This window comes from Hyperolius riggenbachi, chromosome 6 (assembly GCF_040937935.1).
Source record: "Hyperolius riggenbachi isolate aHypRig1 chromosome 6, aHypRig1.pri, whole genome shotgun sequence".
Classification (NCBI taxonomy): domain Eukaryota; kingdom Metazoa; phylum Chordata; class Amphibia; order Anura; family Hyperoliidae; genus Hyperolius; species Hyperolius riggenbachi.
The window spans coordinates 328,021,306-328,040,993 of NC_090651.1; the positions used below are offsets into that span (position 1 = coordinate 328,021,306).

The following is a 19,688-nucleotide window of genomic DNA, read 5'->3' on the forward strand; positions in this document are numbered from 1 at the left end:
CACTTTTTTGCACCCTAAGTGCGCTAAGAGGCCCAAAGTCCAATGAGTACCTTTAGGATTTCACAGGTCATTTTGCGACATTTGGTTTCAAGACTACTCCTCACGGTTTAGGGCCCCTAAAATGCCAGGGCAGTATAGGAACCCCACAAATGACCCCATTTTAGAAAGAAGACACCCCAAGGTATTCCGTTAAGAGTATGGTGAGTTCATAGAAGATTTTATTTTTTGTCACAAGTTAGCGGAAAATGACACTTTGTGAAAAAAAAACAATTAAAATCAATTTCCGCTAACTTGTGACAAAAAAAAAAAATCTTCTATGAACTCACCATCCTCCTAACGGAATACCTTGGGGTGTATTCTTTCTAAAATGGGGTAATTTGTGGGGTTCCTATACTGTCCTGGCATTTTAGGGGCCCTAAACCGTGAGGAGTAGTCTTGAAACGAAATTTCTCAAAATGACCTGTGAAATCCTAAAGGTACTCATTGAACTTTGGGCCCCTTAGCGCAGTTAGGGTGCAAAAAAGTGCCACACATGTGGTATCGCCGTACTCAGGAGAAGTAGTATAATGTGTTTTGGGGTGTATTTTTCCACATACCCATGCTGAGTGGGAGAAATATCTCTATAAATAGACAATTGTGTGTAAAAAAAATAAAACAATTGTCATTTACGGAGATATTTCTCCCACCCAGCATGGGTATGTGTAAAAATACACCCCAAAACACATTATACTACTTCTCCCGAGTACGGCAATACCACATGTGTGGCACTTTTTTGCAGCCTAACTGAGCTAAGGGGCCAAAAGTCCAATGAGCATCTTTAGGCTTTACAGGGGTGCTTACAATTAGGCACCCCCCAAAATGCCAGGACAGTGAACACACCCCACAAATGACCTCATTTTGGAAAGTAGACACTTCAAGGTATTCAGAGAGGAGCATAGTGAGTCCGTGGCAGATTTCATTTTTTTTTGTCGCAAGTTAGAAGAAATGGAAACTTTTTTTTTTCCTTTTTTTTGTCAGAAAGTGTCATTTTCCGCTAACTTGTGACAAAAAAATAAAATCTTCTATGAACTCACCATGCCTCTCACTGAATACTTTGGGATGTCTTCTTTCCAAAATGGGGTCATTTGGGGGGTATTTGTACTATCCTGGAATTTTAGCCCCTCATGAAACCTGACAGGTGCGCAGAAAAGTCAGAGATGCTTGAAAATGGGAAAATTCACTTTTGGCACCATAGTTTATAAACGCTATAACTTTTACCCAATCCAATAAATATACACTGAATGTTTTTTTTTTATCAAAGACATGTAGCAGAATAACTTTCGCGCTCAAATGTATAGGAAATTTTACTTTATTTGAAAAATGTCAGCACAGCAAGTTAAAAAAGTCATTTTTTTGCCAAAATTCATGTCTTTTTTGATGAATATAATAAAAACTAAAACTCGCAGCAGCAATCAAATAGCAGCAAAAGAAAGCTGTATTAGTGACAAGAAAAGGAGGTAAAATTCCTTTAGGTTGTAGGTTGTTTGACCGAGCAATAAACCGTGAAAGCTGCAGTGGTCTGAATGGAGAAAAAGGCTCTGGTCCTTAACCTGCCTGGCGTTCTATTAAGATCGCCAGGCAGGCTGCGGGAGGGTTTTTTTTTAATAAAAAAAAAACTATTTCATGCAGCCAACTGAAAGTTGGCTGCATGAAAGCCCACTAGAGGGCGCTCCGGAGGCGATCTTCCGATCGCCTCCGGCGCCCAGAATAAACAAGGAAGGCCGCAATGAGCGGCCTTCCTTGTTTTGCTTATATCGTCGCCATAGCGACGAGCGGAGTGACGTCATCGACGTCAGCCGACGTCGTGACGTCAGCCGCCTCCGATCCAGCCCTTAGCGCTGGCCGGAACTTTTTGTTCCGGCTGCGCAGGGCTCAGGCGGCTAGGGGGGCCCTCTTTCGCCGCTGCTCGCGGCGAATCGCCGCAGAGCGGCGGCGATCAGGCAGCACACGCGGCTGGCAAAGTGCCGGCTGCGTGTGCTGCTTTTTATTTCAGCCAAATCGGCCCAGCAGGGCCTGAGCGGCAGCCTCCGGCGGTACTGGACGAGCTGTGCTCGTCCAGACCGCCCAGCAGGTTAAGGGGCGAAAAGACTGTGGTCCTCAAGTAGTTAAATGCGAAAATGTAAACTGCCGCCATTCTTAGACTGTTAATGGCAGAGGCTCTCAAACTTGCCACAGTTGGTCACTGGGTGAATGTGATTAAGATTCAAGAAAGTGGGTGAAGCCTACAACAGCCAATCAAAATTCACCTATTGATTTTCAAGGGGAATATTTAAACTGCTGCCATTCTTACACTGTTAATGGCAGAGGCTTCAAACTTGCTACAGTTGGTCATTGGGTGACTGGGGTCCAAATTCACTAAAGGGGCGGTCCACCTACAGCCAATTTCCTTGGTTGCTAAACTGCTTCCAGTCACACATTTTTGATGCCAGGAACCTGAAAGCTCACAAAAAGGTTACAAAAAATGGGTGAAGCTCAAAACAAATTTCACTGGAAAATATAAACTGCAGCCATTCTTACACTGTTAATGGCAGGGCTCTCAAACTTTTGGTCACAGTTGGTCACTGGGTGAATGAGATTTAGATTTTGGAAGGTGGGTGGAGCCTACAACAGCCAATAAAAAATCACCTTTTGATTTTCAAAGGGAATATTTAAGTTGCTACCATTCTTATACTGATAATAGCAGATGCCTCAAACCTGATACAATCAGTCATTGGGTGATTAGGGTTCAAATTCAAAAAGGGGGCGGAGCCACAAACAGCCATATTTGTTTATTTTTCAATGGGAATATACAAATTATCAATATCAAGGACCCCAAAGCTGATAAACTTGATAACTGTGTGACTGTATGTCAAGGTTAGAAAAAGTGGGCGGTGCCAACAACTAAATTTTTAACATGGCAGGGTTCCCAAACTGTACACAATTAGCCACTGGTTGACTCGAATGAATATTCAGAAATGTGGGTGGAGCCTACAACAGCCAATCAAAATGTACCTATTGATTTTCAAGGGGAATATTCACATTGCCACCATTCTTACACTGTTAATGACAGAGGCCTCAAACCTGATACAGTCAGTCATTGGGTGACTGAGGTCCAAATTCACTAAAGGGGTGGAGCCACAAACAGCCAATCAGATTTGTTAGATTGATTTCAGCCGTTCTGTTATTGGCAGGGTTCTCAAACGTGACACAGTTGGCCACTGGGTGACTGGGACTAATATTCAGGAAAGTGGGTGGAGCCTACAGCAGCCAATCAAAATTCACCTTTTGATTTTCAAGGGGAATATTTACATTGCTGCCATTCATACACTCTTAATGGCAGAGGCCTCAAATCTGGTACAGCTAACTAGTCACTGGGAGACTGGGGTTTAAATTCTGAAGGGAGCGGGTCAAAAACAGCCAATCAGATTTGTTTAATTTCAATGGTAAAATGCTATTTATTTATGCCAAGGACCCCAAAGCTCATAAACTTGGTCATTGAGTGACTGTATGTTAAAGCGGAATATAACCCTGCATTTCAACTTTGCTCTAAAGCATTATTTACAGTATATTATATGCAACCAGCATTTTTTTTTTACTAGACCAGCATTGGAAGGGTTACACAAGGCTTTAAAGTCCCTAGAGATTTCTGCAGACGAATCCGAACTTGAGTTAGATACTTTTTGTTTACAAATATGTGTTTATTGTGACTCATCTCTCTCACTGAGAAGGAGCTTGGAGGACAGCCAAAGAGATGTATCTATTGATAAACAGTTACACACTAACTAAATAGAATGTAACTATCTGAATGTCTGCACAGAACTTAAAACCTCTGTGTTTAACCCTTCCAATGCTGGTCTAGTAAAAAAAAAAATGCTTTTTGCATATAATATGCTGTAAATAATGTTTTAGAGCAAAGTTGAAATGCAGGGTTATATTCCGCTTTAAGGTTAGAAATAGTGGGCGGAGCCAAAAACAACTAACTTTTTACATTGGAAAATATAAACTGCAGCTTTTCTTACACTGTTAATGGCAGGGTTCTCAAACTTCTCACAGTTGGTCACTGGGTGACTGGGATTAATATTCGGTAAAGTAGGTGGAGCCTACAAGAGCCAATCAAAATTCACCTATTGATTTTCAAGGGGAATATTGAAACTGCAGCCATTCTTACACTGTTAATGGCAGAGGCCTCAAACCTGCTACAGTCGTCGTTAAGTGTCTGGGGTTCAAATTCAGTAAAGGGGCGGAGCCAAACACAGCCAATCAGATTTCTTTGCTGGATAAACTGCTTCCATTAGCACAATTTTGATGCCAGGAACCCAAAAGCTCACAAACTTGATCATTGAGTGACTGTGTGTCAAGGTTACATAAACTGGGTGGAGTCAAAAACTGATTTTTCTGGGAAATTGTAAACAGCAGCCTTTCTTTACTGTTAATGGCAGGGTTCTCAAACTTAGCATAGCTGGTTACTGGGTGATTGGGATTAATATTCAGAAAAGTGGGTGGAGCCTAAAAATGGCAATCAAAAATCACATATCGCTTTTCAAGGAGAATATTAAAATTGCTACCATTCTTGCACTGTTAATGGCACAAGCCTCAAACCTGGTACAGTTGGTCATTGGGTCACTGGGGTTCAAATTCGGAAAAGGGGACAGAGCCACAAACAGTCAATCAGATTTGTTTCATTTCATTGGAAAGTACAAATTATTTATGCCAAGGACCCCAAAGCTTACAAAATTGGTCATTGAGTGACCGTGTTCAGGTTACAAAAAGTGGGCAAAACCAAAAACAAATTTCACTGGGAAAATATAAACTGCAGCCATTCTTACACTGTTAATGGCAGGGTTCTCAAACTTTTCCCAGATGGTCACTGGGTGACTGAAAGTAATATTCAGGGAAATGGGTGGAGCCTATAATAGCCAATTAAAATTCACCTGTTGATTTTCAAGGGGAATATTTAAATTGCTGCCACTTTTACACTGTTAATAGCAGATGCTTCAAATCTGCTACAGTTGATCATTGGGTGACTGGGGTTCAAATGCTGGAGAGGGGTGAAGCCACAAACAGCCAATCTGATTTGTTTCATTTTATGGGGATATACGAATTATGGACCCCAAAGCTCACAAACTTAGGGTTAGAAAGCGGGCGGAGCCAACTCCAGTGAAATACATACACTGGCAATGCTAGGTCATCAGTGGGTGGAGACAAATACAAATTTCCCTGGGAAAATGTAAACTACAGCCATTCTTACACTGTTATTGGCAGGGTTCTCAAACTTTGCACAGTTGGTCCCTGGGTGACTGAGATTAATATTCAGAAAAGTGGGTGGAGCCTACAAGAGTTAATCAAACTTCACCTATTGCTTTTCAAGGGGAATATTTAATTGCTACCATTCTTGTACTGTGAATAGCACAGGCCTCAAACCTGGTACAGTTGGTCATTGGGTGACTGGGGTTTAAATTCAGAAAAGGGTGTGGAGCCACAAACAGCCAATCAGATTTTTTAATTTCAATGCAAATTATTGATACCAAAGACCGCAAAGCTCACAAACTTGGTCATTGAGTAATTGTGTGTTAGGGCTAGTGTTGGGCGAACATCTAGATATTCGGGTTCGGGCCGAACAGGCCGAACATGGCCGCGATGTTCGGCTGTTCGAGCCGAACTCCGAACATAATGGAAGTCAATGGGGACCCGAACTTTTGTGCTTTGTAAAGCCTCCTTACATGCTACATACCCCAAATTTACAGGGTATGTGCACCTTGGGAGTGGGTACAAGAGGGAAATTTTTTTTTGCAAAAAGAGCTTATAGTTTTTGAGAAAATTGATTGTAAAGTTTCAAAGGAAAAACTGTCTTTTAAATGTGGAAAATGTCATGTTTCTTTGCACAGGTAACATGCTTTTTTTCGCCATGCAGTCATAAATGTAATACAGAGAAGAGGTTCCACGAAAAGGGACCGGTAACGCTAACCCAGCACCAGCAACAGCACACGTGATGGAACAGGAGGAGGCGCCGGAGGAGAAGGCCACGCTTTGAGACACAACAACCCAGGCCTTGCATGAGGACAAGAAGCGTGCGGATAGCATGCTTTGTACCGCCATGCAGTCATAAATGTAATAAAGATAAGTGGTTCAATAAACAGGGACCACGCGGCAACGCTAACCCAGCAGCAGCAGACGTGATGGAACAGGAGGAGGCGCAGGAGGAGAAGGCCACGCTTTGTGAGACACAACAACCCAGGCCTTGCATGAGGACAAAAAGCGTGCGGATAGCATGCTTTGTACCGCCATGCATGCAGTCATAAATGTAATAAAGATAAGAGGTTCAATAAACAGGGACCGGGCGGCAACGCTAACCCAGCAGCAGCAGACGTGATGGAACAGGAGGAGGCGCAGGAGGAGAAGGCCACGCTTTGAGACACAACAACCCAGGCCTTGCATGAGGACAAGAAGCGTGCGGATAGCATGCTTTTTACTGCCATGCAGTCATAAATGTAATAAAGATAAGAGGTTCAATAAACAGGGACCGGGCGGCAACGCTAACCCAGCAGCAGCAGACGTGATGGAACAGGAGGAGGCGCAGGAGGAGAAGGCCACGCTTTGTGAGACACAACAACCCAGGCCTTGCATGAGGACAAAAAGCGTGCGGATAGCATGCTTTGTACCGCCATGCATGCAGTCATAAATGTAATAAAGATAAGAGGTTCAATAAACAGGGACCGGGCAACGCTAACCCAGCAGCAGCAGCAACAGCACATGTGATGGAACAGGAGGAGGTGCAGGAGGAGAAGGCCACGCTTTGTGAGACACAACAACCCAGGCCTTGCATGAGGACAAAAAGCGTGCAGATAGCATGCTTTGTACCGCCATGCATGCAGTCATAAATGTAATAAAGATAAGAGGTTCAATAAACAGGGACCGGCAACGCTAACCCAGCAGCAGCAGCAGCAGCATACGTGATGGAACAGGAGGAGGCGCAGGAGGAGAAGGCCACGCTTTGTGAGACACAACAACCCAGGCCTTGCATGAGGACAAAAAGCGTGCGGATAGCATGCTTTGTACCGCCATGCATGCAGTCATAAATGTAATAAAGATAAGAGGTTCAATAAACAGGGACCGGGCGGCAACGCTAACCCAGCAGCAGCAGACGTGATGGAACAGGAGGAGGCGCAGGAGGAGAAGGCCACGCTTTGAGACACAACAACCCAGGCCTTGCATGAGGACAAGAAGCGTGCGGATAGCATGCTTTTTACTGCCATGCAGTCATAAATGTAATAAAGATGAGAGGTTCCATAAACAGGGACTGGCAACGCTAACCCAGCAGCAGCAGCAGCAGCACACGTGATGGAACAGGAGGAGGCGCAGGAGGAGAAGGCCACGCTTTGTGAGACACAACAACCCAGGCCTTGCATGAGGACAAAAAGCGTGCGGATAGCATGCTTTGTACCGCCATGCATGCAGTCATAAATGTAATAAAGATAAGAGGTTCAATAAACAGGGACCGGCAACGCTAACCCAGCAGCAGCAGCACACGTGATGGGACAGGAGGAGGCGCAGGAGGAGAAGGCCACGCTTTGTGAGACACAACAACCCAGGCCTTGCATGAGGACAAAAAGCGTGCGGATAGCATGCTTTGTACCGCCATGCATGCAGTCATAAATGTAATAAAGATAAGAGGTTCAATAAACGGGGACCGGCAACGCTAACCCAGCAGCAGCAGCAGCAGCAGCACACGTGATGGAACAGGAGGAGGCGCAGGAGGAGAAGGCCACGCTTTGTGAGACACAACAACCCAGGCCTTACATGAGGACAAAAAGCGTGCGGATAGCATGCTTTGTACCGCCATGCATGCAGTCATAAATGTAATAAAGATAAGAGGTTCAATAAACAGGGACCGGCAACGCTAACCCAGCAGCAGCAGCACACGTGATGGAACAGGAGGAGGCGCAGGAGGAGAAGGCCACGCTTTGTGAGACACAACAACCCAGGCCTTGCATGAGGACAAAAAGCGTTCGGATAGCATGCTTTTTACCGCCATGCATGCAGTCATAAATGTAATAAAGATAAGAGGTTCAATAAACAGGGACCGGCAACGCTAACCCAGCAGCAGCAGCACACGTGATGGAACAGGAGGAGGCGCAGGAGGAGAAGGCCACGCTTTGTGAGACACAACAACCCAGGCCTTGCATGAGGACAAAAAGCGTGCGGATATAGCAGCAATGCTTTTTGCCGCCATGCAGTCATAAATGTAATACAGATGAGAGGTTCAATAAACAGGGACCGGAAACGCTAAACCATCCCAGATGTTCATTGGTCATGTTACTTGGTTGGGGTCCTGGAGTGTTGCGTAGTCGTTTCCAATCCAGGATTGATTCATTTTAATTTGAGTCAGACGGTCTGCATTTTCTGTGGAGAGGCGGATACGCCGATCTGTGACGATGCCTCCGGCAGCAGTGAAACAGCGTTCCGACATAACGCTGGCTGCCGGGCAAGCCAGCACCTCTATTGCGTACATTGCCAGTTCATGCCAGGTGTCTAGCTTCATGCCCGGTTTCAGGTCCAGCGGTGCCAGCCACAAATCCGTCTGTTCCTTTATTCCCCTCCAAATTTCCTCCCCTGTGTGCTGCTTATCCCCAAAGCAGATCAGCTTCAGCAACGCTTGCTGACGCATGCCAACAGCTGTGCTGCACTGCTTCCACGATCCTACTGCTGCTGGTGCTGGGTTAGCGTTTCCGGATGAGGTACAGCTTTGAGATGCGTTGGAGGAGAAGGAGTCAGAGAGGTAGGTGCTGCTGTTGTTATCCAGTGGGAGGGACGGCGGTGCAGCTGTTTGCGGCGTGGGCAACACCCGCGCCGTAGCAGGTGAGGAATCGCTGCCAGGCTCCACAAGGTTCACCCAGTGCGCGGTAAGGGAGATGTATAGACCCTGGCCGAACGCACTCGTCCAGGTGTCAGTGGTGAGGTGAACCTTGCAGGCAACGGCATTCTTCAAGCTTCGGGTTATTTTGCTGACCACGTGCTCATGCAACTCAGGCACTGCAGAGCGCGCAAAGTGGTAGCGGCTGGGAACCACGTAATGTGGGATGGCCACTGACATCATGCCCTTGAAGCTGTTTGTCTCCACCACTCGATATGGCAGCATTTCGCAGGCCAGAAGCTTGGCTATGCTGGCTGGCTGTTACTGCCACGGCCCGGGGGTCATTTGCTGGCAATTTCCTCTTGCGCTCAAACATCTCAGAGACAGACAACTCAACCGTAGGGCTGCACACTGAAGGGCTGTTGGTTGTTGTGTTTGATGAACACTGGGAGACCTCAAGAGCACTAGTCCGGAAAGTGACAGTGTCAGCATCGTCTGATGTTTGTGAATGTTGTGAACCACGCAATGGCTGGGCTACTGCTGCTGCTGAGGCGGGTCTGGTGGTGAGTCTGGTGAACCCAAGGGAGGCAGTGTTGCTGGTGGTACCCTGTCCTGCCGCATTTGCCCACAGAGTGGGATGTTTGGATAGAATGTGGCGGCTCATGCTGGTGGTGGAGAGGTTGTTAATACTTTTCCCCCTGCTCAGGCGGGTCTTGCACACCTTGCAAATCGCCATGGTAACATCCTCAGTGCAGTCTTCAAAGAAAGTCCAGACTTTGGAGCACCTGCCTTGCTGGCGATTTCTGTTTGCGCCTCTTTTGCCTCTCACTTGAACTTCCATGCTTGCGGTGCCTGAAATTGCGCGCCGCCTACCTTGTGGCACAAGGCGAACTCGTGCAGCAGTGGGTTCCTCAACAGACTCATCTGTGCTGCTGCTACGACGGCGATGTTCTCGTTCACAAACAAAATCTGGGTCTATGTCCACATTGTCCATACCCTCCTCTTCCATCTCCTCAAACTCGTCATATGTCATTGTGGGGGGCCGCCGCCGTGGAGTAGAGCTCCCCAGAACAAACTCTGCGCAGCTCACTCCAACGTCGTCTGGTTATCTGGCAGTTGTGTGCGTGGTGTCGCTGCCGGTTGTGTCAGCTTTGTGCCCACTGGCTCCTTGTAACTGGCTGAGGACTCGGACCTCGTGCGTGATGTGCTGGTGCTGCTTAACCCACTGCTGGACGCTTGAGAGGTCATCCAAGTAATTATCTGGTCCTGTTCTTTTGGATCTGTGAGGGTTGTTGTCCTGGACAACATGGGCGGTATTGAGCGGGTTTTCTTGGGTGCTCCCCTGTGGCCTGTACGTGAACCGTCAGGGGAAACACCTCCTCCCTTGCCCCTCCCTCTTTCACCGGATTTCTTCCTCATTTCACTTATCCTTAAAGTACACGCTGACTGGCAGCAGTACAGTGGCAGTACAGAAATGCTATACAGTGGTGGGTGAGCGGTGTACCACTATTGCCAGCAGCGACACAGAGCACAATGCTATACAGTGGCGGGTGAGCGGTGTACTACTGTTCCCAGCAGACACAGAGTGGAAGTAAACACAATGCTATATAGTGTGGCTGAGCCGTGTACACAGAGTGGCATTAAACACAATGCTATATAGTCTGCTATATAGTCACCCCGAACAGGGTGATGTTCTGCAGAACCCGAACAGTGGCAAACACTGTTCGCCCAACACTACTGGGAACGCAGATTTTAGTACCTAAACACACGATACAACATGTTTTCCGGGGTCGGACTCTGAGGCACATACAGATGGTCCCGATCATCATCCTCATCATACAACTCTTCTCCTGAGTCTGACCCACCCACCACCTCTGCCACCCCAACATCCCCAGACACAGACCCCTCATCGTCCTTAACATTAACTTGGGATGCTGGCCTGAGCCAGACCTCCTCCTCCACATCAGGCTCCATCATCTCCTCAATGGCAGCCCTCATTAATCGCTCTGGCGACGGACCGATGGACACAACGTTCTCCTCCGGGGAGGGCTGTTGCTGACCACTGGCTGCTGGGGTGGATGTTATAGCTTGCGTGGGGCGTTGGCTGTTGCTGTTGTTGGGAGTGCTGCTCGGGACTAGTAAAAAAGGGCGCACAGGGATAGTGGACAAAAAGGGCGCCGCCATAGACTGCAATGCAAAATATCGGCTATTCGGCGCCCGACAGGAAAAAAGGGCGCACGAGAAATAGCGGTTACAGGGATCGTGTTAACAAAGGTTTTCGTTTACAGGATAAAGTTTATAACAAATATCGTTTACAAGTTCGTTTAGACTTTGTATTATACTTATTTTTTCGTTTGTAAATTTCGCTTATATGGGTTTTAACTAGTTTTTTCGTTTTAAAAATGCGCTTATAAAACTATAACAACTAAAATTTCGTTTACACTTCTTTTATCATTTAAATTCGTTTTCATATGTATAATGCTTAAATAACGTTTCTAAAGCTGATTGTATTAGAAATACATTGCTTATGGTATTAACTTTGTTTTTACACTTCTAATGCGTTGATTATAGTTACTAAAATATCGCTTTAAATATTACTGTTATTTTAAGATTTCTACGTGATTTTAAGGCTAGTTATTCTATTACAAATTACTGTTATTTTAAGATTTCTACGTGATTTTAAGGCTAGTTATTCTATTACAAATATATAAATTATTTTATTCATGTTATTTGGAGTGAAGTATTTTAAGGATTAAATATATTATTGTTTATATGTGTTTAACGTGTTTTGTGCAGTGGGGATGGTTAGGTTTAGGCATTACTAGGGGGTCTAGGGGTTAGGGATAGGTACAGGGAGGGTTAGGACCATGGTGGTGGTTAGTTTTAGGCACCACCAGGGGGGTCTTAGGTTTAGGCACCAGAAGGAGGGTCTTAGGTTTAGGCACCACCAGGGGAGTCTTAGGTTTAGGCACCACCAGGGGGGTCTTAGGTTTAGGCACCACCAGGGGGGTCTAGGGGTTAGGGATAGGTACAGGGAGGGTTAGGTATACATACAGTGCAATATACACCACCAGGCGGGTGGTTAGTTTTAGGCACCAACAGGGGAGTCTTAGGTTTAGGCACCACCAGGGGGTCTTAGGTTTAGGCACCACCAGGGGGGTCTTAGGTTTAGGCACCAGAAGGGGAGTCTTAGGTTTAGGCACCAACAGGGGGGTCTTAGGTTTAGGCACCACCAGGGGAGTCTTAGGTTTAGGCACCAACAGGGGGGTCTTAGGTTTAGGCACCACCAGGGGAGTCTTAGGTTTAGGCACCAACAGGGGGGTCTTAGGTTTAGGCACCACCAGGGGGGTCTTAGGTTTAGGCACCAACAGGGGGGTCTTAGGTTTAGGCACCACCAGGGGAGTCTTAGGTTTAGGCACCAACAGGGGGGTCTTAGGTTTAGGCACCACCAGGGGAGTCTTAGGTTTAGGCACCACCAGGGGGGTCTAGGGGTTAGGGATAGGTACAGGGAGGGCTCTGTATGAGAGTAAGGTTAGGTATAGTTATAGTACAATATATGTAATATATACAATTTATTACATTATGTGTATTTACACAAAGGGGGGTCTAGGTGTGAGGGATAGGGATAAGGAGAGATATCTGTGACCCTAAAGTTAGGTATAATTGTAGTAAAATACCTGTAAAACCTACCATTCTAGTACTATGCTTAATACAAGTGTAAATATCGTTTTTGCTATAGACGCTATTTGACGTTTCATTTCAGAATTCGTTTACTGTTATAGACGGTATTTTGCCATTTCATTTCCATTTATTTAACGTATTTAGCACTAAATTATCGTTTATAACCTCTTAAATGAAAAATACGGTTTTGCATTCAAACTTATAATTTCGGCTACACCCCGCGCCCTTTTTTCCAGGCGCCCTTTTTTGATATACGCGTGCTGCTCACAGCGGAGGACTCTGGGGAACTCATGTTGAGCTCATATAGTGGTTGACGGTGAGTGGAGTATTACTGATCCCAGCAATATACACAGAGCCGGGACAAGGTCCTCTAGCACCCAAGGCTGAGACACCAAAGTGCGCCCCTCCATCCCTGCCTCCCCATCCGTCACACACTGATTGCTATTAGACTAAGAGGCGCCACAGGGCCCACAACCTCCCCAACACCTTAATATCTAGTTGTCTGGCTTGCAGTCACTGCTATGTATCCCCTTTTATTATTTCTTTCTGCTTCAAACACAATTTGGAATGACAGCTGAATGAATTCTGCGCCCTCTCCTACACTGCGCCCTGAGGCTGGAGCCTCTCCAGCCTATGCCTCGGCCCGGCCCTGAATATACACACTGACTGGCAGAGTACGCAATGCTATATAGTGTGGCTGAGCGGTGTACACAGAGTGGCAGTAAACACAATGCTATATAGTCTGGCTGAGCAAGCGGTGTACTACTGTTCCCAGCAGAATCAGAGTGGCAGTAAACAATGGTATATAGTCTGGCTGAGCAGTGTACACAGAGTGTCAGTAAACAATGCTATATAGTCTGGCTGAGCCGTGTACACAGAGTGTCAGTAAACAATGCAATATAGTCTGGCTGAGCGGTGTACACAGAGTGTCAGTAAACAATGCTATATAGTCTGGCTGAGCGGTGTACACAGAGTGGCAGTAAACAATGGTATATAGTCTGGCTGAGCGGTGTACACAGAGTGTCAGTAACCAATGGTATATAGTCTGGCTGAGCGGTGTACACAGAGTGTCAGTAAACAATGGTATATAGTCTGGCTGAGCGGTGTACACAGAGTGGCAGTAAACAATGGTATATAGTCTGGCTGAGCGGTGTACACAGAGTGTCAGTAAACAATGGTATATAGTCTGGCTGAGCGGTGTACACAGAGTGGCAGTAAACAATGGTATATAGTCTGGCTGAGCGGTGTACACAGAGTGTCAGTAAACAATGGTATATAGTCTGGCTGAGCGGTGTACACAGAGTGTCAGTAAACAATGGTATATAGTCTGGCTGAGCGGTGTACACAGAGTGTCAGTAAACAATGGTATATAGTCTGGCTGAGCGGTGTACACAGAGTGGCAGTAAACACAATGCTATATATAGCGTGGCTGAGCGAGGTGCACAGTGGCAGTACACACAATGCTATATTAGTCAGGCTAAGCCGTGTACACAGAGTGTCAGAAAACACAATGCTATATATAGCGTGGCTGAGCGAGGTGCACAGTGGCAGTACACACAATGCTATATTAGTCAGGCTAAGCCGTGTACACAGAGTGTCAGAAAACACAATGCTATATATAGCGTGGCTGAGCGAGGTGCACAGTGGCAGTACACACAATGCTATATTAGTCAGGCTAAGCCGTGTACACAGAGTGTCAGAAAACACAATGCTATATATAGCGTGGCTGAGCGAGGTGCACAGTGGCAGTACACACAATGCTATATTAGTCAGGCTAAGCCGTGTACACAGAGTGTCAGAAAACACAATGCTATATATAGCGTGGCTGAGCGAGGTGCACAGTGGCAGTACACACAATGCTATATTAGTCAGGCTAAGCCGTGTACACAGAGTGTCAGAAAACACAATGCTATATATAGCGTGGCTGAGCGAGGTACACAGTGGCAGTAAACAATGCTATATATAGTGTGGCTGAGCGAGCGGTGTACTACTGTTCCCAGCAGCGACACACAATGACTGGGGGGGACCCTGGCTAGCGTGGCTGGAGAGCGAACTACCCTGCCTGCCTACCCAAAGCTAAACCCACAGAGAAATGGCGGAGATATGACGTGGTTCGGGTATTTATTTACCCGAACCACGTGACCGTTCGGCCAATCAGGGCGCGTTCGGGCCCGAACCACGTGACCCGTTCGGCCAATCACAGCGCTAGCCGAACGCTCGGGGAACGTTCGGCCATGCGCTCTTAGTTCGGCCATGTGGCCGAACGGTTTGGCCGAGCACCGTCAGGTGTTCGGCCTAACTCGAACATCACCCGAACAGGGTGATGTTCTGCAGAACCCGAACAGTGGCGAACACTGTTCGCCCAACACTAGTTAGGGCTAGAAAAAATGGGCGGAGCCAACACCAGCCAAATACATACCCGGGCAACGCCGGGCAATCAGCTAGTACACACGCACTCCTCCTACCCACATTTCTCTGCTTTCCTGCTTCTCACATGGAAAAATGCTTACCAAATTCAGGATTACCGCATAACTATTGCATAACTACTGAACATTTACCAAACAAAATACCGGATGCTTTACACCTACTATCGAACACTCCTCTCAATCATATAAAAAAATAATGAATTGCTCTAAAAATATAAAAATACTGCATTCTGTAAAATACCTCCTTTTTTTTTTTCTACTAACACACTTCATTTTGTGAATTAAAGCCATAATCAGTTGCATAATGTATGCATTATAATGACTGTGAACTGCGATGGAGTCTGGACTGGGGACAATACTGCAGACACATCTTATTATCTATAGGGCGGTAATACTGGGGGCACATATAGCTACTTATACTGGGGGAACCTACCCAAAACTGGAGGCACGTCTGCTACCTACACTGAGGGGGGTGCACACACTTGAAATCACTGGTGTTGGAGAATGACAGCTCTGACTGGGGAGGATACAGGGATGCCACTAAACTACTAGGAAAATATGTATAAGAAAGGGGGGCCACAGTTCAATGGGGGAAATGCATTAGGATAAAATGTAATAATGAGGATGCAGTAAGAACTATTACAATAAAATATACTGTTTAGCCCGATCCACTTTTAAAACCATGCCCATGTTTAAGACCACACCTTCTACATAATTAAATTATTAATTACCCTTCCTGTTAACTTTTTCTCCCTATTTTTTGTAACATTAAAAGTACCTTTTATTTCAAAATAAAATATTATCATCACCATAGATTTTGATAGGAATAAAATATAAGTTTTGCGATAAAATTTGTATCTGAAATGGCACTTTTGGAATTGTTAATTTGGAACTGGAATTGTTACTCTCTCTCTCTCTCTCTCTCCCCCTCTCTTCTCTCTCTCTCTCTCTCTCTCTCTCTCTCTCTCTCTCTCTCTCTCTCTCTCTATATATATATATATATATATATATATAAATATATATATATATATATATCTTTTTCTCTCTCTCTCTCTCTCTCTCTCTCTCCCTCTCTTTCTCTCTCTCTTTCTCTCTCTCTATCTCTCTCTATCTCTCTCTCTCTGTCTTTCTCTCTCTATGGCCCAGTGCACACCAAAACCGCTAGAAGATCGTCAAAACTCTAGCGGTTTTGGGAGCAGAGAGACGATATTTGCCATGTGCACACCGAGCGGATTTTGTAAGCGATCCGCCAGCCGCATCGGCATCAGCATCCGCGTGGCTAATGTATCTCTATGGGCTGGTGCACACCGGCGGTTTGAGGTTTTAAGCAAAACGCAAACGTGCAGCAAGAGGCACGTTTGCGGCTTGCTAAAAACCTCAAACCGCCGGTGTGCACCAGCCCATAGAGATACATTAGCCACACGGATTTTCAAATGGATGCGGCCGGCGGATCCGCCCAGTGTGCACTGGGCCTATCTCTCTATGTCATAAGTAGGAATACAGTTATTGCTGGTTAAATAGGGACATAGCTCTAAATCGTCAAAACTGCTCTTGTCCATAAGGAGGACATGAGGTCTAGATGCAAAGTGGTTAATGGACAATAACTTTTGCTATAAAAGTGAAAATATATAGTTTTTAAAGCAACTTCTTTTTCCAATTACAGCTAATGTAAGTACTGTGGCATTGACCAGTAACATTTCAGAGACAGTGTTGGTAGGACAGGACTCAGTGTCTCTGTATTGCTCAGCTGATGGAACAGAAGTTCAATTCTTTTGGCGTCTGAAAGGAGAGCCAGTGCTCGGAGGACCTAATTATCACATTACAACGAGTCTCTCTCCTCCATCCTCTACACTCACCATCAGCCCTGTCTCCAGGAATGATGATGGACCTTTCACCTGTGAAGCATCAAATCTCATCAACAAAAGGACAAGCAATGCCGAGAACTTCACTTTGACCTGTAAGTACATACAATGAGTATGCTGATAAAAGTAGCCCATGCCAAAATATTTACTTATTTGTACAGGAAAATATAATCAGAATCAGAATCAGAATCATATTTATTTCGCGGTGGCTGCCACACCCGGAATTGTTTGTGGTACACAACGGCATATAGCATAATGCAAGTGCATAGTGCAAAAGAGAAAATAAAAAGAGAAAGGCATTGACGATAGTAGTGCAAAAAATCACATGCAATGAACAGACATATAATAAGATTATACAGGCTATACAAGCTATTTAGGCCTGGGTGACAGTCATCCTAAGGGGTTTAGCTGTGCGCTGTGCTCGAGTTCAGCTGGAGTTCAGAAGAAACACTGCTTGGGGGAAAAAGGAGTTCCTGTGTCTGGAGGTTTTGGCGGGAATAGTTCTGTAGCAGCGGCCTGAGCGCATGCGGTTGAAGAAGTGACTGTCAGGATGGTGAGGTTTGCCCTGGTTCTCATCCTGGATTCATGGATGAGGTCCAGTGGTGGTAGGGGTGTACCAATAATTGTTTCCGCAGCATTTATGACCCTTTGCAGTCTGTACTTGTCACTAGAGGTGGCTCCACCATACCAAATGATGATGGAGGAGCAAAGGATAGACTCAATGGTTGCAGTGTAGAGACTTGACAGCAGCTTCTGCGACATACCAAACTTCCTTAGTTGTCTTAGGAAGAACAGCCATTGCTGAGCCTTTTCACTCCATCTCAAGTCATTGATGATGATAGTGCCCAAAAAACGGACACGTGATACTCTTGTGACTTTGGTGCCTTCGATGGAGACCGGATTTAGAGGGGGAGGATGCTTTCTGAAGTCTGCAACCAATTCGACAGTCTTTGCTGCATTTATGATGAGTTTGTTGTCCTTACACCAGTTGTAGATACGCTCGATCTTGCTGCGGTAGGCACGTTTTTCATCTCTGTCGATGAGGCCAAGGATGGTAGTGTTGTCTGCGAATTTGATGACCTTAACACGGTCGGCAGTTGAGGCAGAGGTGCTCGGATAGTACTTTTTAAAATCCGAATTGATCTGGATCCGGATACCCAGATATCCGGATCTGGATTGGATATCCGAATCCAACCGTTTAGATATCCACGTTCATGCGGATATCCGAACGCATTATCTGCGGATATCCGACCTATTTGGATATGTGGATAGAAGCAACAGAAGTGCCCTTTAAATAGCTTTAAAAAAGGGTTTTTAGGGAAAATGAGGCATGCATCATCATTATTTTGCAAAGGGGAACAATAATTGATGATGTGGGGACTTCAAATCCCCCCCCCCCAAAAAAAAAATGGCTCTCAATTAACATTAGGCCTAGGTTCCAGACAGCGGTCGTGCAGCCCACATTGTGTCCAAAGTCCAACCGCACAACTGGGACATGACAGTTTTCAGCCAAGACACCTCCAAAAAATTATGCAGCAATTGTGTTTTAGGTTAAATATAGGTGTTATCAGTGGCCTGTGGCACCCTGACCTGGCGGTGGGAGCTTCACAGGCAGCAGGAGCAGGGCAATGCAGCAGCAGCAGGTGTAACGTCTGCCAGGAGCATGCCGGATGTGGCACGTGGCACTTGCCAAGTGTCATGTGGCACTTGCCACTTGTCACATGGCACTTGCCAAGTGTCACGGGGCACTTGCCACTTGTCACGTGGCACTTGCCAAGTGTCACGTTGCACTTGGCACGTGTCACGTGGAACTTGCCATGTGAAACGTGGCAAGTGACACGTGGCAAGTGCCACGTGACATGTGCCACATGCCAAGTGCCATGTGACACATGCTAAGTGCCACATGACACATGGCAAGTGCCACGTGACACGTGCCACGTGACACATGGCAAGTGACACGTGCCACGTGCCAAGTGCCACATGACACGTGCCAAGTGCCACGTGGAAAGTTCTACGTGACACTTAACAAGTGCCACGTGACATGTGCCAAGTGCCACGTGACACTTGGCAAGTGACACGTGCCAAGTGCTATGTGATACTTGGCGAGTGCCACGTGACACTTGGCAAGTGCCAAGTGCCACATGAGAAGTGCCACGTGACATGTGGCAAATGCTGAGTGACAGTCAGACAGCAGAGTAGAAGACACTAGTGCACACTAACACATTAATGATTTAACAATAGTGTAGTGATAGGGAAGGGGTTAATCACTGAACAGCTTATCACTGAGTGTGTACAGCCCTTGGCCCAGCAGCAGCACTGCAGCACACACTCTAACTGTCACACTATGAGGCATCAATCAAGCTAATTAACGATTTAACTATAGGGTAATGAAGGGGTTAATGAATGAACTGCTTTACGTTTATCACTGTGTACACACTTGGTATGTCAGCAGCAGCAGCACTGGAACATGTATCTCAGGAAGCATTCAGCAAGCCAGGACAATCTGTCTCATCATGGCAGCCCTCATTATTATACAGGGGGTCCTGGCCAGTGTTCCTTTCTGTGATTGGGTGCCAGGGTTTAGGCTGGGAGGCCTCTGATTGGCTCAATGAGGTCAGGTGGGGCTGGCTAGGGTTCCCCTCTGTGGTTGGTTTCTAGGGCTTCTGCTGGGAGCCCTCTGATTGGCTCCAGGACGTCATCACCTTAGTTAGTTACAGTATTTTCGGATCCAGATATCCCCGGATATCCGGGTTATGTGGCCAAATAGCTGCAGATAGCTATCCGGATTTCTTTAGAAATCCGGAATCTTGAATCTGATCCGGATAGCATAAAAATGGTCGGTCAGAATCC

General features: G+C 46.1%; 1 protein-coding gene across 1 annotated transcript in view; it reads left to right on the plus strand.

The window, feature by feature from the left end:
• Positions 1-19,688, plus strand: part of LOC137522898 (carcinoembryonic antigen-related cell adhesion molecule 1-like) — a 78,164-nt gene that overhangs the window by 16,592 nt on the left and 41,884 nt on the right. The window contains exon 4 of the mRNA XM_068243033.1: positions 16,640-16,933. Within this exon, the coding sequence (XP_068099134.1) occupies positions 16,640-16,933 (294 nt within the window). The remainder of the gene's footprint in view (positions 1-16,639; positions 16,934-19,688) is intronic.